At 37.5% G+C, this 17,196-nt stretch overlaps 1 protein-coding gene across 4 annotated transcripts in view; it reads right to left on the minus strand.

The window, feature by feature from the left end:
* LOC134540706 (la-related protein 4-like) overlaps positions 1–6,685 on the minus strand; it is a 234,115-nt gene extending 227,430 nt beyond the window's left edge. For 2 of the 4 annotated variants that reach the window (XM_063383591.1, XM_063383587.1), the window contains exon 1: positions 6,435–6,685. In XM_063383591.1, the coding sequence (XP_063239661.1) occupies positions 6,435–6,584 (150 nt within the window). In that variant the 5' untranslated portion in view covers positions 6,585–6,685. Of the gene's footprint in view, positions 1–5,690; positions 5,778–6,434 lie in introns of those variants that run through there. The other 2 variants (XM_063383589.1, XM_063383588.1) reach the window with 2 other exon arrangements.
* Positions 6,686–17,196: the final 10,511 nt, after the last annotated feature.

A 17,196-nucleotide genomic window follows, 5' to 3' on the forward strand; every position in this document is an offset into this window, starting at 1 on the left:
CCCAACGTCTTTGAAGAAGTTGGGGCTAACCAACATTTTTATTGTAAATAAAAAAGTATTTCAGACGGAACATAAAGTCTGGATTACGATTAATTGAATTAAGTTCTACAATCACCGCGAATTTCGTCACTGTAGCAAAAGTATTTATTTGAAATAATTTGAGGTTACGCCTTTATTTCTCACATACTTTTGACAGGTCTAACTAAATCCCATTCTTTCAATGAAATAATTTGGGATAAAATTTGTGGTGGTTGTACATCATTCAATTAAAAAAAATCCAAACGCTTTGTCCTTCATCTTAAATACTTTATTATTTACCATAAAAAGAGGTTCTATCAGACTTGGAAAGCACTTTAGACAGTAGGTCGTGTAGAGGTATGTTTTCAAATAATTTTGTCGTGATTAACCTGCAGCCGTAGTTTGGGCGATCGAATTAAGACACAACATGTATGTGGGTCATTCCACGCAAAAGGGGAAATTTCATATCCCAGCCTCATTTCTTAAATAAAATATTGTCCAATAAACGTGACAATTTTTTTAATAATGTACTATAAATTGTTTTAAAAGACAGTAAACTTGAAATGTCAGATAATTTAAAAAAAATGTATTTAAAAAAATAGTTTAGCCTGGAAATATCATTCCCTCACTGTTCCCCAACCACAGTTAACATGTTGTGACACAATTTCTTTTTGAAAGTTATGAGCAATGAGATTTCATAATTATTAGGGTTAATCCAAACAATTAAAAGTTTTAGAAAATGTGTACATTTCATTTTTCCTACCTATCGTCTTAAAAATAAAAAAAGTTAAATTATGTCCCCATGTTCGGGTATCATTCCCTCACATCTCGATGTTAACTAATTTTCTGGTCAGTAGATGCCTATGAAGGCCATTGCTAGTGAGTCAGTAGATAGCTATCTTAGTTGTTGATGTGAAGCTGTGATAGTTTCAGGCTCAATGGTGATTATTAATTTTTTATAAATTCAATAAGTTTTGAAATTTCATGAGTATTTTTTCTACACATCATTCCCTCACAAATCATTAATCAGCTGTAAGTAAAGTAAAAAATTTAGTTTTAATAGTTTTACGTAACAATAAATGGGTATTTCCCCAAACTGTAAGGAAAAGTTTAACAAGTTCAACCTGCTGTGTTTGAGGAACAGTTAACTACAATTTCATCATTCCCTCACCATCATTCCCTCACTATGAGGGAATGATGAGTGTTGTGAGGGAATGATGTCCAATGTACACAAGAAACCATCGGACTTGGTAAGAGAGCTTTGTTGTTGCAAAGACAATTTAGCTTGTCTTCAGAGAAAATGCAATGCTTGCAAGAGCAAGACTATTTACTATGAAATCATAGATCCTGAGCAAGAAGTCAAAGTAAAAAAGTGGATGGTAAAAGTGCAATGGATAGAGGTTAAAGGCCAAAAAAAGATGGTAAGTAAACCATTAAAAGAAGAGTTTATTATTGATGTTAGATCATTGGTAACTGAGCTGGAAACTATCTTTCCTAGATACCTTCTCCGTATAGGAAATATTGCACACCAGTACAAGACTAAATGCAGCAAAAAATCGGTTGGATGAAAGTTCTGCATTTATTCATATAGACTTTAGTGAGAACTATAATTGCAAATTCAGTGAAGAAATACAGGCTGTTCATTTTGGTGGAGGAAGGGAACAAATTACCCTTCACACTGGTGTATTTTATCTTAAACAAGAAAATTGAAGGCAAACTTTCGTCCTGTGTCAAGGCAAATCCATTTTATTCATTGAGCAAGTCATTAAGACATGATGCATTTTCGGTTTGGGCTCATCTTAAGCCTGTTTTCGAGTGGGCATTCCAACAAAACATCAACTTGACAAACATACACATACAGAGTGATGTGAGTTGTTACACAGTATAGGAATAAAACAATGTTCTGCATATAAAAAAAAACTAAGTCATATATTTCCCAACATTTCAATTTTTACTTGGAACTACACCGAGTCAGGGCACGGTAAAGGTGCTCCTGATGGTATTGGGGGAACGTTGAAATGAACTGCTGACCGCATAGTTGCGCAAGGCAAATATGTTGAAAATTTTGAGTGCCTTACAAATGTACTGAAACAGCATTATCCAGGTGTGAAGATTTTTGAAATTCAACACAAAGACATTAGTGCAATGGAAGATCTAGCCAAACATGCAGGAAATGTTAAGTGTTTCGCCGGCACAATGAAAGTGCATCAGGTTATGTTCAATTCGGCTTTTCCAGTTCTACATTTCAGAAGTTTAAGTTGTTTTGAATGCAAAAGTGAATGCTCTCACTTCCACTTGGGCAAAGGTTTTCAACTTGAAACATCTGCAGCTACCAATAATGTAATGCAAGAAAACCAGAAAGCAAAACATCTGGTCCTTCTTCCAGAAACCCCAATAAAGGTACTATACTTTTTCTACCTACAGAGACTGACAAATCTGTTTTGTTAGGCTCAAAGAAAAACCTCCGATATGAAGATGTCTATTCATCATCGGATGAAGATGATAATCTAGGGACCAAAAACTCTCTTCCACTCGGAAGTTTTGTCCTAGTTCGTTTTAGCAGTGACAAGAAGAAAAAGAACACAACAAAAAATTTGCCAGTTCCTGGGAATTATCCAAAGTTGTGTACAAAACAATGAAATCGAAGTCATGTTTTTGAAAAATTCTTGTGGGGACAATACATTATTTTATGTAGATGAAAATGAGGTATGTTTTGTATCTGTTAAACAAATTGTTGCCACTGTCACAACTCCTATTGTTGTTAACAAAGGGTGTAGGATTTTTTATAAATTTAAAGACCCAATTCGAGTCTTCTAATGACATGCCAAGGCTTTATTTTCCCTTCAGATATTGTAATTTGTGGTAAGATAAATATAGTGTACGTAGTTTGTAAAACTAGATTCAAATTGTAATTTAAACTTGGCAAAGCAAACTCACGAGACTGATTACATGCTGTTTTAGCAACTGATTATGCTTAAATTAGTATTTTAATATTGAAAGTTGTACATTATTCAATTGAAAATTATGTAACTTTGGTTAAGAAACAAACATGTTGCCAAGGAAACCAGAATATCAGAACCGAATCATTCCCTCATTCTACATTTATCATTCCCTCACACGTCATTCCCTCACATCAGAGAGAAATATTTTATTTTATAAATGTGTTGAAATTCAATATTGTTCACTGCCCATATAAGTACTCAGTTACTGAGGTCTTCTTGTTCACTTTGACTAAATAAAAACCATTTTCAAAAAAATTTTTTTTACAACTGTCTCACAATATATATTTGCCCTATTACATGGAATGACCCATGTATTGATATGTGTGTGTGTGTGTGTGTGTGTGTGTGTGTGTCTATACACACACACACACACACCCAAATTACCTCTCAGCTCTGTGCGATCAGTGGCATTGAGTGATACTACATTAATACTTTAGTTAAATAAAATCTCATGACCTAGTAACTAACATATGTCCCTTCTATTGGGAAATTTGAAGTAACGGATTTTGCCACTTACTTGGGATCGGTGTAATTATCGAACGTCGCAGTTTTTAGAATATAGCTTACACCACAATACCTTGACGCCGACCGCCAATGCTCCTCTATGTCGCATAGACCGCTATGCCTCATCAACGTCTCCTAGAAGCGTGTGCACCGAACGCGCCCGTGCGCGCAGCTAAGTGTAGTGCGTGCGTCGAGGCGATCGCCGTGCAACGAGTGCTGCACCGGCGGAAGGATCCGGCCGGGTGTGGCATATCCTTCCGCCGCACTACAACAAATTGTTATAATTATGTTTTTCCACAGGATTTTATTAAACATTATTTTTTATTAATTAATAATTAAGTCTTTGCAAAATCATGTTTCAATGTGCGATTTGTCCCGAACCTGGCCGGTTCAGTTTCCCGCGAAATTCACACGTTTCCGCGGGAGGGCTGGCGGGGGAGGGGGGTCGCGCGCGGCGACACCGCTAGTGTCCTTCGAGAGCTCAACCAGGCCGGCAGCCTGCGCGCAACGCGGAACCTTCAAACTTTGCATTCACCGACATGTAGTTTTCCATAGTGTAATTTCTTTTCAACCTTTTTGTACAGTTCCGCGGTCGGCCTAAATTTACCATGAGGTACTTAACTTAATTCAATCAGTGCTCAAGATGAGTGTTCCACGTCATACGTAAGTACTGTGGGGAGATTATGTGGTTTCACGTCGGCGCTTCACGCCCAACCTAGCCTACAGGCTATTTAGTTTTGGCCCGCACGGGGCAGCCAGCAGGCGACACGTGCTATCAGACTTAATAACGATTCAGTCCCTGGGTCACACCTAGACACCACGTAGAGTCGCCGGAAACACGGGCCTACGTGCTGCTAGCCCAGTTTATCAAGTGTAATGTATTAGTGGAATAGTTGTTCGCCTAAGTGTAATTCGTCATGTCAGGGCTTATGTATCACCGTCGTACGGCAGTGCGCCACCAAACTTAATCCAGAGCTAGGTATTAGTGTAGTGTATTGTGCTTCAAAATATCGTGTGCCATGTCAGAGTGTCTTTTGTAACTTTCGCATCACGTAAACGAGTCTGCCCCTCACGCGCATAAGAATCGTGAGCCGCCACTGAGGAAGTGAGCTGCGCGTGTGACTAGTCGCGTCGGGCAAACCGTTACGGCCAGAACGGGCAGCACCATGTATTGGGCTGTGCTGTATTAAATTCACCAACTATCTGAAGAAGTTTTGTGTTATTATTCAGGCGTCCCGAGTGGCCTCAACAGCTCGGGGGGCCCTACTGCGTTGACCCCTACCTCTAGCCACAAGGCCGAACCTTCCCTGAGATCACGAACTGAACAAAATCACGTCTAAATACTCAGAGGTAGCGGGGACGGCGTCAACCTGTATGTACTTTTACGCTGTCGGCACCATTCATTATTTACCCGCGATAAATGAGGAATATATGTTTTCCATATACTAGAGACATTACTGAATTAACCCTGCAACGAAGGTTTCTTATTCCTACTGGTTTGTGAAAAATATAATATAGGTATAACGATTTACAGCTTACATTAAAATACCTGTGTAGGTATTCACGAAATCGTCGGTGTATTCACGCAATCAGGATCAAGCCATCAGGATTAAGACTTTAGGATCCAGGGATTAACTTCAATATATGTAACGGAAGAATTAACGTATTTTTAATTCTCCATAATTGGCTACAGTTTTGCTAAATAGATTCACGATCGCTGGTAAACAATGGAGGCGGCAGTATTTTAATGTACGCTTTAAACTGTTATTATTCACAAACCAGCATGAATTAAGAAAACCATGTTTTCGCGGTACATTTAGGAACGTCTCTAGTACTTGAAAATCATATTTCAGTTTTTATTTAGTTTTCGTTCCCCGAAACCGCGACGTCCAATAATTACCTTGTATGGTTTAGCAACCTAAACGTGAGTAATTATGGATGAAAATGATTGAAATCGTTTTCATTTAAAACTTTGAGCGATTTTAATAATTGCTTACACCACAATTTCCCTGGTTTTCAACCCTCCCCAATACCTAGTAAAAGAATTCAGTGGAAATAAAAAAAAAAAGATTTTGACGGAAAAATCTGCTCACGACAAAAATTACAACATAAAATGTTATCCAAAGCACTAGTCCGGTGTATCACGTTAAACTGTAGGAAGCTCACCGTATGTTTCCAAATCCAGTTAAATTTTACCTTGAAAGCCGAATAATATGCAACACGAAGACCGTCAACCATTCAAACAAAACAAACATAAAAGAACTACAACGCAGTAATTGTATGACGCAGTAGGGAATACCCTTTCCGGTTCTCGGAAGCTTTAATTTAACCTTTCATGGTACGGCAGGCATGCCAGGCAGGAGTGGGGGAAAAAAATTCGTTCTTCCCAGCGGACGCCGTACAGTTGGCAACGACAGAAACGACCGCAATTTATTTAAAACGCCGTATCTTGGAACGGTGCCCTAGCAGTGGCTATTAAACCATTATAGCAGGCAAGCAAAGGAGGTTACAAGTCTCACCGCTTTGCGTTCAGTCAATTATCTTATAACACTCGGTCGTCAAGTTGGCAACGGCGCAATGCAACAATATTACATTATACTTTAACGTTCGAATGAGCGTGCAACGCATTTAAAACTTGGGTGGCTGACAAATAAGGCACATCATTATATTTTTTTTAGAAATTTTACGTAACGGTAATCCATTTGCGCCCGTTACAAATTCACAACTTTTCGGGAGTGTTCATTTAACTGCGTCGACACGGCAACAATAGTACACGCGAAACGACGAGGGGTGAAAGACAACTCGTGCAGGGACATTTGGAAGTTGTTCTTTCAACCAACGTTGCCAGAGAAACAATGCGTACCGGAATCGGAGGGGGGGGGGGGGGGGGGTAAAAAACAATCAACTCACCGCAGGGTTGGCTGCGTAGTAGATCCCGAACTCCGGAAACACGACGGGCCCGTCGAACAGCATGTCGACGATGGATTCCATTTTCGCGGTGGCGTAGGGCACGTGGGCGCGGCATGGCGGGGTCGGGAGTGGTAGCACGTTGCGCCGCATCCGTCACGCGCACTCCGAACTATTCTCCCTCGGGGGCGGACTAATCCGGCAAGCAACCACCCGCAACCACCGGCGCAGCGCCACGCCGGCAGACCGGCTTCTGCATGGCCAGCCGCAGCACGTTGCTGCGCATGCGCAGGAGGACCGTCTCGCCTCCCTCGCACGCCGCGCGGCGGCGCCACCGGTATCGACGCCCGCTCTTCCCCTTCCTCGCCCCTTCACATATCCACCGACCAACCGATGTCGATTGATTCGCCGAGAACCGCCGCTGTCGGCGCGCGCGTCTGCCGGTAAATGTAGCAGCACATACCTCCATATGTTCCACAGCGCTTAAAAGACACTTTGGAAAATAAAAAAAGAAAAAACTCACCCGCCCTCTTGAGAAATTTATCCGCTACCTAAATCTACATGATCAGATTATCTAAATTCTTTAAGGGCTGAGTTTACCATTATTAGTTATTATTACATTGTTGTAATTAACCTCGTATTAGATATGCTTCTCCTAACCATATTCGAGGTTCAGCTGGACGTGGTAAAAAAAAATCTTTAAGTGTTTAATGAAATTGCGAACATATACATAGTTATTTAGTGGGAAAATAACATGAATCAGGCAATATAAATATGTAACAAATAGTTTTTGATGTATGAAAATAAATTTAAATAAGTTATTTATGGTTTTGTACCTCTGTGACTGTAACAGTTCATGTGCTACTATAAATGTTTTTGTTGCAGAAAAAAAAAACATAAACATATTATATTTATTTACAGCTTAGCATTCACATGGATTAAAGAAAAAAATGGTTTCATACTAATTTGGTTTTTTTTTCCAGAGTGTACTAATAATAGTAATAATAATAAAACATTACTGAATGCAATATGTAACTAGAAAAATCTTCAAGTTTAGTAACTCTACAGTTGGTGTGAATGTAATTTTACTATCAGCAAAAGTAACTATAAGTAGTGACTTTAGAGAATCGAGAGATTGTTGAGCTAATTCACCTAAATAGACTGACTACTTTTTTTTCCCTTTAGAAAGTCAGAGGGATATAGAACCATTTATATACACACAGAGGCATACACAGATATTATATTGACCCCCTTCCCCCCACACAACCCCGTAAATTATAAAATAATCTCTCATTCTCACGAACAAAAATAGAGAAAGTATTTGAAAGCAAACAGATTGGGCAAGTATCTCCACCCCCCACCCCCCAACCCCCCACCCTTTTGTCCTTCACGATGAAATTCTGCATAAACTCCTGTACATAGAATTATAATAAACTGTTATGTTTTATTTATGTATATGAAGTTTTTTTTACAGTAGTAATTAAAGAGCGCTACGTCTCTATTTGGGGTACAATACCATTGACACGCAAGGATTTTCAAACGGGAGGTGCTCCGCGACCATGCTCAGATGAAAGTATGCGCTGCTGTGTTTACCGTATCGTCGCCAGCGAAAGCTAACTAGATCCTCGCGTGAAACGGAGGGGGGATCTAGTGAATAACGACTCTCCTGACCATCACAATGACTTCGGCGACGTTCTGACCGACGTAATCAAATCGTCTCGTGTGATCGTGAGATCATTCGGGAAAGCGCTCTCTCGGGTGTTCTTTCGCTTCGTCTGAAATGCTGCGTAACGGTATGGCTTCTCCAAGTAACAGCTTGTAGAACTAGGTATAAAGGCGACATATGCTTAGTGCTGCAATGTGAAATGGTATATTCAGAAAAATAAAACACCCAATAGAAAATTTTGTTTGGATGTTCATGTCGGTGATTTTAAAGTCATGTTGATTTTATTTCCTTCGTCTGACGTCTAAACTATCTTCCATGATATCTATACCTACCATTACTCTTGTAATGTTCTAGGCGTGTTTAGGTTACACGTTACAGAAGCTTATTTTCTACCATTCCTGGTGGAATTTCCCGACTGACATTAGAATTTTAGTTAAGAAATATAAATAAATTATGTGTAGAATATGATGTGAATAAATTATGGACATTTTTAAATCTCCATAAAAACTATAAACTAGTCTATTTACGTCCCTGTGTTGGCTGCTGAACATTCTGTGTTGCGTTCTTGCGTTCTTGCGTAGTTTACGAACCAGGCCTTGGCCGCACACTCTCCCGGACAAGGGTCAAAGGCAGTAACAGCGTAAGAGTTATGAAGGGCTCAGTCGAAGCGAGCGGGTTTGCCCGTAAAGCCAGCAAAATCAAACAGAACTATAAATATAATTAATGCCCGAGGCGTAGCGTGAATATACAGTCTGCCTCGATTCCAAAGTGCTAGGTCTTGCAAGCCATTTCTGGTTATTCAGTTTTATTTTTCATTGCTATTGTTTTTTTTTCCTGTGAGTTCATCTCGATTAGCTCTCTTGCATTTGATGTTTCGTCTTAAATTAATCTCGACAGATATTTACTAAACATCATCGAACAGTGGCAGCAAAAAAAAAAAAAAAAAAAAAAACGAGAAAAAATGGGGTGTGGCTGTGTCATGGACACGGCCGTGTGTTGTACCTGAATATAAAATAAGCTATTTTATGAATGTTATAATCATGTTTGAACACTAAGAAGTCATCATCCACTTGCATAATTTGAACCGCCCCAGCTGCAGATGTACTGGCACCGTCGTTGATCCGCTCGGCCGCATTCATTCTTTTACGTTCCCGGCACTGCTTCACTCGGTCATATGGTGTTTCATTGGCATCATTCGATTGCTTTTGGGAAGCCCTTTCCAACAGTATACGATCTCTGTATTTGGATTTGGCATATTGACGCGTATAGGCCGACATTATACATATTTTAATGATATATTTTTATTTTAACACCATATGTATTCACTGTAACTATTTTACACTAATTGTTTATATATGGAATTGATATATTTTGACGAGAGCTGACTATTGAAACTGAAATGAACGTCGTAGCTTATCCGAGTCAAAAGTAATATTAAATGGAAATCTCGAAACGCAGGAAAATGACCTCAAAATGGCGGCGCTTCCCCCCTCCACCGCGCGCGATGCGTCTCAGTCCTCACTTAGCGAAACGAATTCTTTGAAACTTAAGCTATCCAGTGGTGGTAATTAAATTTCGGATGGAGATGATAGATATGTAGCTGCAAAACCAAACTGTATTCCCCGATGTTGTTATCATTCGTTTTTTTAATTTCCTCCCACTATGGAAGCAATTTTAAAGACGTATTCACGTCGAACAAGAAAAAAAATTGGTTGTATGTAAAGTCGGTTTACGGACGATAGTTTAACGTGACAACGTCATAACAAAACATTGATGAAATGATTGCATACTTTTATGAATAAAATTGAATAATTTTTATTGAATTATCACTATTTTGTATGGATACAATGAAGGAGTGAAATGAAATATACAATTTAATTGATAAATTTACTTTTATTTGCACTCATTAATTCAAATATGTTTATTACTTTAACGAAGAGATTATTTTAACTATAACTTTTATACATGTTTGCTATTTAATTTCTTCCAATATGTGTTATTCTGTTAAGGATAGGACGATGATAGGAAAAGTAAGAAACGAATGGGAGTGTTTCAAGGATGATGTGAAGGAAAATGGCTTACCCAACACCAAGATGCAGTCAAAAATAATATATTTGCGCCACGGACGCTGCAGCAATGCTAGGAGGAACGAGTTAGCAAAGAGCAATGAAAATGTTACATTGAAATGCATGAAAACAAAATTACGCCACGGACTCGGTCGCAATGCTAGGAGGTTCAGATTAGCAAAGAGCAATATAAAATGAGCGTAACGGGACACAGCTAACGGGACAATGTGTGTAACGGGACACTTTCTCGTGCGTGCAGCCGGTGTTCATCGATTTATTAGACGTTGTCACGTCAAAAAGTCGCGCAAGTTTTCACAACTAAGCTTCGACCACGCAGAGGGCGGTGTTCGCTATGCTTGCGATGTTGGCGATCCTGGCGACTTCGTCGGGTGTTTTCTTCTCGGATTCTTTGTTTTCTAAACCTCGCTGGCTTCGCGCTTGCGCAAATAATAATAATAATAATAATAATAATAATAATAACAACACGCGAAATCGGTCTGTACACCTGCGTTTGTTTTTATTGAACTTTCGTTTCTCCCAGTATTCTGCTCTAAATAAGTCACGTCGACGGAAAAAAAAATTAATCGAAGAAGTACGGAAGTATCCACGTTTACGGAATAAATCGATGGAAGAGTATAGAAGGCAGGACATGTAGGACAATGTCTGGGATTTGATTTCAAGCGCATGCTATCAAATTTGAGTTGTATTTATTCTGAAATAAACCATAAATTTGGCTTCGTCCTCACACCTAACTGCATCATAAAAATATTAAATTATTTTCTTTTTGGATTAACTTCACTACGAGAGCCAGCAGAGAATAATTATAAAAAAAATAGCCAGTCATGGGGACTGTCAACAGAAATGAAAACGTAAAACTTTGTTTTTAAATGTGTAATATGACATCATTTCTACGTCAAATGTATGTTATAAAATGATTTTGGTATTATATCAGTACGATGTCAGCATGATATCATTTATCCTTACATAATTTTTTAGTCACAACAGATGTCAGTGGTATGTAAAAATTACGTAAAAATTCATTACCTAGCTATGACTTACCAGTGATGTCAGACCTAGGTCATGTATTCAAGTGGTCAAATTAACTTCACTTACTGCTCCTGCAGCATGTCGGTGAAGCGAACTCACAAGATTTTACCCGTCCCAAAAAAGAGTCCGACACGCACATGATACAGTCGAGTATATACAATGTATTAGTGTATATATGGGTATACATGTACACAGGCCGCTGCGATTCGCCAGTCTGGCGCAACACGTCACTAGCATGTCGGTGACGCGAACTCATAAGTTCTGCCCCTACCAAAAATCGCTCAAAGCGGCTTAAGAAGTTTTCACTTCAATAATCGTCGGAATCATCATTCATTTCCCACGGCATGCGTTTCTCCGAAATCCAGAAACAGACTGGATCTGTCTGGCCACCTGGCGCAGCGAACATAGCATACATAGCGCAAATAGCGAACATAGCATACTTAGGGCCGGTTTCACAAAGTCTGTTTAAAGTTTCGGTTATCTAATCGAACGATTAATTTAAACAGGACATTAAAGTGCTGATTATCATTTGACTGTTTCCCAACGTATTTTTAACGAGTGTTTAACTAAACAACGGTTAAGGGAAATATGGCAACCAGGCGATGACGTATTGGATCGCGATTGGCTGTCGTGCTACCTTCGTTTGTTACTTTTGGCCAGTGTTTTAAGGTTCGGTTAGAGAAAATTGTAAACAAACATCAATATGGACGAAAATAAGCGGCCACGATCCGGAAATTTTCTTGCTTCGGAAACGGAATTACTTATATCTTTAGTGGAAAATTTTACCTAAAACAATGTCAAACACTTCCAACTGTCTTTCTATTTTACATGCTTTATATTAGCTTCACCTGTATGTTTGTTTGTCTGTCCGTCTGTAACTCTTTCGACTAAGAGTGAGTGGCTTATCACTGTAAAATGTCCCACCAATTTCATTACGTTCGTTAGCCGAGCGGTCTAAGGCGCGCGACTTCTGTAACGGCAGCTTTTGGATTCAGCGATCGCGGGTTCTACTCCCGGCTACGCCTAAAAAGAATTTTTTTTTTTCCGGTAAATTCTAAGATTATATCCATACATCTAACTGTAAATGATTCGGAGAGACTTTACCATTTCTTTGTGACGTTGCAACTCCAAATAGTTATCTCAGATGGTAATAGGTAGTGTCGGTAACTCATTTCCCTATGATAATTATACATAAATATAGTTTAAAAAACTAAAAAAAACATGCTTTTAAAGAATATCAAACTAAAAAGTTAAAAATAAATATAGTTTAAAAAACTAAAAAAACATGCTTTTAAAGAATATCAAACTAAAAAGTTAAAAATAAATATAGTTTAAAAAACTAAAGAAACATGCTTTTAAAGATTATCAAACTAAAAAGTAAAAAATAATTTTAAAATTTAATTTATGACAATAGTATATAAGCAATACTAGTATAAATGAGAAAAAAGCATGGGGCCCTTAATATACAAAAAATATGGCACAAAGCAACAGTGCTAGGACCGTATTTTTGCTAAGCCGAAACCTCATTGCAAATTCACTGTCATTCATTTGAAAGTGATTTGGCCTTACTCGAAATATTCGTGGCCTATTTAAATAATCAACAATTTCTTCATCATCATCTTCAAACAAAATGTTCAATTCATTCGCCATCATCACTGCGGCACTTCAATCAATTATCTCTGTTTTGCACACTATGTGGTTTCAAACAGCTTCAAAAATATACATAACCTCAAAACTATCAGCAGTAGCCAACTAATCAGAACCTCTTCTTGTGTTTAACTTAACCATTGGTTACCATCAGTTAATCGGCCGATTACTGTTAACCCTATATTGAGAAACAGGTAATTCTGCTAACCAGCACTTAAATTTTAATCAGAAGATAACCGGACGATAACCAGATATCACGAACATTGCGAACATAGCATACTTAGCGGACATAGCAAACATAGCATACATAGTGAACATCGCGAGAATAGCTTAGCCATTTTTGTGGCCTCAATTTTAGGGTCATTTGCGTGACCTAAAGCTCGAAAATAACGTCTAGTAAATGTCTGGTAAGAAAATGTGTGGACCAAACAACAAACGGAAAATAGCTATCGAAATAAATTTAAAGGAAATTTCCTTAATTAAAAAATATTTATACATTTACTAAGCGTTGGCCAACATACATATTCCAAAATGGGTTGGCACTATACAAATATAAATAAATACACAGACAAACAACATAAATATAGAAGGAAAATACGAAAAAAAAGATCAAATATAAGGGGGAAGAAGCGGATATCCAAGCAATAATCCACAGCACATTGAGAAGTTAATACAGTCAAAATAAAATAATTTATAAAATACTATGCTAAAAAACATGACACACAGTGTAATTCACAATTTAATTCATATTCAAAGGACTTAGGTTCATAAGTTATCATAAATGGGTATTAATAATTTATATTACTGAAAGTGAATACTATATATTAAAAATAAACAACTTAGTCTGCACTAAGGGATGGTAATAAAGAAGGAAATAACCAACTCTATGACATAATAAAATTTATTATAATTTCGCTGTAATGATCCATACAAATGCACACCTAACTTATTTATCACTTTTATCTTAACACAAGTTAGAACACTCTGAAATAAAAATAGACAGTTATATCCTATGTAACAAATTCAAAAATTATTTCTTAACTTATAACTCTCCTTTTTTTAAATTACACTAACTCATATTAAACCTTATTTCATTATGCCCAAAATAAATTTTAACTGTCTGTTCCCCAAACAAAACTCACACTTCTCTGCTTCAATTATAAACTTGATCAACTTTTAAAATATTTTATTCTTCATTTTTATCTTTTATAAACATATGTTCCTCTGTACCTAATAAATAACTCTACTTGTCTAGTACCCTCTGAAACATTTTAAGGATAATTTTACTCGAAACTAGGGGCTCTACCCCACGATCGTCCATACATTCACAGGAAATCTGTCAGTCTCAAAAGAGCTGCATAAAAATTAACCTCATATCTATGGGAATACTCAGCCACATTAATACAAAACACCAAATTTATCATTAAAAAATGCTATTTCTTAATAAAACCGACAATAGTTACTTGCAAACACATCTGGATTATGGTTGTTTCAACACCCTACAGCAGCTGACATGACTAAGTTCCAAGGAGAAACAAATCCATCAATTTGTCCCCTCAATAAAATCTAATGCATACCAGGCTTTCCCCACTCTGGTTTTACAGCCTACATACACTTTTTGGACACTGATCTACCGTCAGTCCAAAGGAGTTCTCGCTCAACCCCTTTCACTATTCGCCTACCGCATGCCACCTTATGACTACCGGTTTTACGTCAACTCTTGGAACCCGACCATCAAGTTAGGGCTAATAGAATTCTCAACTTCCATAATTCCAGATTAATTTTGTTCACTTTAATTTTCTCAAGTTTTTTCCTAATGGCCAAACAAATTACTAAAACATGCCAGCATTAGAAATTTTTGGTAACTGAAACCTCTGGAAAAAAAATGGTAACTTTATCACCTTCATCTTAAAACAATTAAAACACTCCAATATGAAAATACTCAGTTCACTCCTTAGTAATAAAAATTCTGTTGCCCTAAAATTTAATCAGGCTTACTGATTCTCACACGCGCTCAAAAATCTTCCCTGACTAAGTACTTCGTATAACGGGTCTCCTACCCCGCACCACAATTACCTCTCAAACTCATCTCCCTGGACTATCATAAAATTTATTTTAATTGACTGGTTCTCTGACCAATAAACCGCCTACATAATTTCTTCCACTTCAACTGAACTTCAACTCGAATTTCTCACTTATTCTCCTTTTCCTCCCTTCTACTTGGTTTTCTCTCTTTAATTAACTGAACAGACAGCATAACAAGAAATACCTGCACTTAGCCTAACATACCCGTACACATAACATTTCTCTTAAAATTACGCACTTACTGGCATACATTTACTCTAGTCCTGAAACAAAAGAAAAAATTACATAATTAACACTACATTACTTCCTAAACTAATTTACCGTAAACAAGGCTTTCAGCTTTTTTTTTTTTTTTTCGCTAAGTGGCCTACAGTTTACGCCAACAGCCAAAGACTACAAGGCTATAGGACAACAAGACTACAATACTACGACGCTACATGACAAGACTACAATAATACGAGGCTACGAGACTACAAGATTACGAGGCAACATGACTATGAGACTACAATAATACGAGGCTCCAATTAGCTACGAGGATAAGAAGCTACGAGACTATGAGGCTACAGGACTACAAGAGTAAAAGTCTATGGGGCTATAAATTCATTGCTCAGTCAAATAATATGTCCTAAGACTGCTGAGAATCACTATCATGCAAGACAAGCTTCCATCGCCTTGATATCTGGCGAAGCTCTCCTCTCTTGCGACAGTGAGTGAGCATTCTGCTTCCTATATGAAAGATTGAGTGTTTATACAACAGGTCATACGAAGAGATTCATTAATTAGACGATGCCTATGACTTGAGACTGCCGAGAAACATTGACATGTGAGAACAATTTCCTTCCCCTTGAAGTCTAGCGAAGCTCTCCTTTTCTTTCGATCGTGAGTGAGCATTTTGCATCAATGTTAAAGAGCGACTACCTGTACAACACAGCATGTGATGCCAACTGTTGAAGAATCGGGATTTTTTGCAACAAGTTATTTTCATGGGATGAATTAACTCTCTGATTGGAGATATTGTATCCAGTTGAGGCATTGTAGACTGGTATCCTGGTAGCCTCGTAGCCTTGTTACCTCGTAGCCATCTAGCCTCGTAGCCACGTATCCTTGTAACCAGTTGGAGCCTTGCAGATTCGTAATAATGTTGCCCTGTAGTGTGCCGTTGTAATGTTGGTGGCACTTGCTCAACTTATTTATTTATAATTTTTTTTTCTTTTTTTTTGGGCGAACTGGTTTCCACACGTTTTCAGTGTTATATATTGGTATTTGTTAATGGTAATATGTTATTTAAATATTTCAAAGTTAATTCTAAACGAAGTTGTAATAATTTTAATTATGTGTAATTTAAATGTTTGAACATCAAGTTTTTTTTTATTGTGTCAATGTAATTTTTTTTGAATCTATTATGAATAATGTGTTTACAATTTAATTATTATGGTAAATATGTGAAGGTATGTTTAAGACATTATAAGTCAATCTTTTGTAATAGAATTAATGCTCCATTAATAATCGATATGTTTTTTTAAAAAAAGTACTCTCTACGAGTGCCATGTTCAATGTCCTTCTTCGTCTTGCACTTACTGACCACAAACGGTCTTTTCCAGCACTTTGACGCCATGATGTAGTAACTCAAAAAATTCGTTCTTGTGTGATTTAAAGTTTTCAAGATGCATTAAGCATCTACAACCGCACTAAGTGGTAAGTTTTGTTGTATTATTTCTCAAGAACGTAGGGAAATGTTTGTAACACCGGGCGTGTTAATATTCTTTGTTATTTTTATGTTAATTAGCGGTTCCACGATACCGGTCATGCGGTAATCCACGATACCGGTCATGCGGTACACTTGAACCAACTTGTGCTGTGGTGTTGGGGGCCTGTCCCCTGCAGCCCGGAAGCAAAATGATGTGACCGCACCTAATTCAGGAAAGCCGACGACTATTTCATTATTTTGGCATGAACTACTAACCTTTTTTATCAACTCTACATAATGTGAAAATTTCGTGGACTTAACCTCATCGGACTTCTCGTCAAACTTTGTCTTCTCTTCTATCTTAAAGAATTTTTTTTGAACCAATGTAAAGTCTTATTTAAAATATGTAATTTACAAGCAACGAAACAATGTAACATGGACTAAAGATATTTTGATAAACAAAAAAATTTTTGTTTTGTAAGGAATTCATCATGTAATTATTAATTTGTTTTAATAGTAAACAAAAAAATTTATTCGTTTTTGTAAGGGGCCCCAGATAAGATAAAA

This window comes from Bacillus rossius, chromosome 17, assembly GCF_032445375.1.
Source record: "Bacillus rossius redtenbacheri isolate Brsri chromosome 17, Brsri_v3, whole genome shotgun sequence".
NCBI lineage: Eukaryota > Metazoa > Arthropoda > Insecta > Phasmatodea > Bacillidae > Bacillus > Bacillus rossius.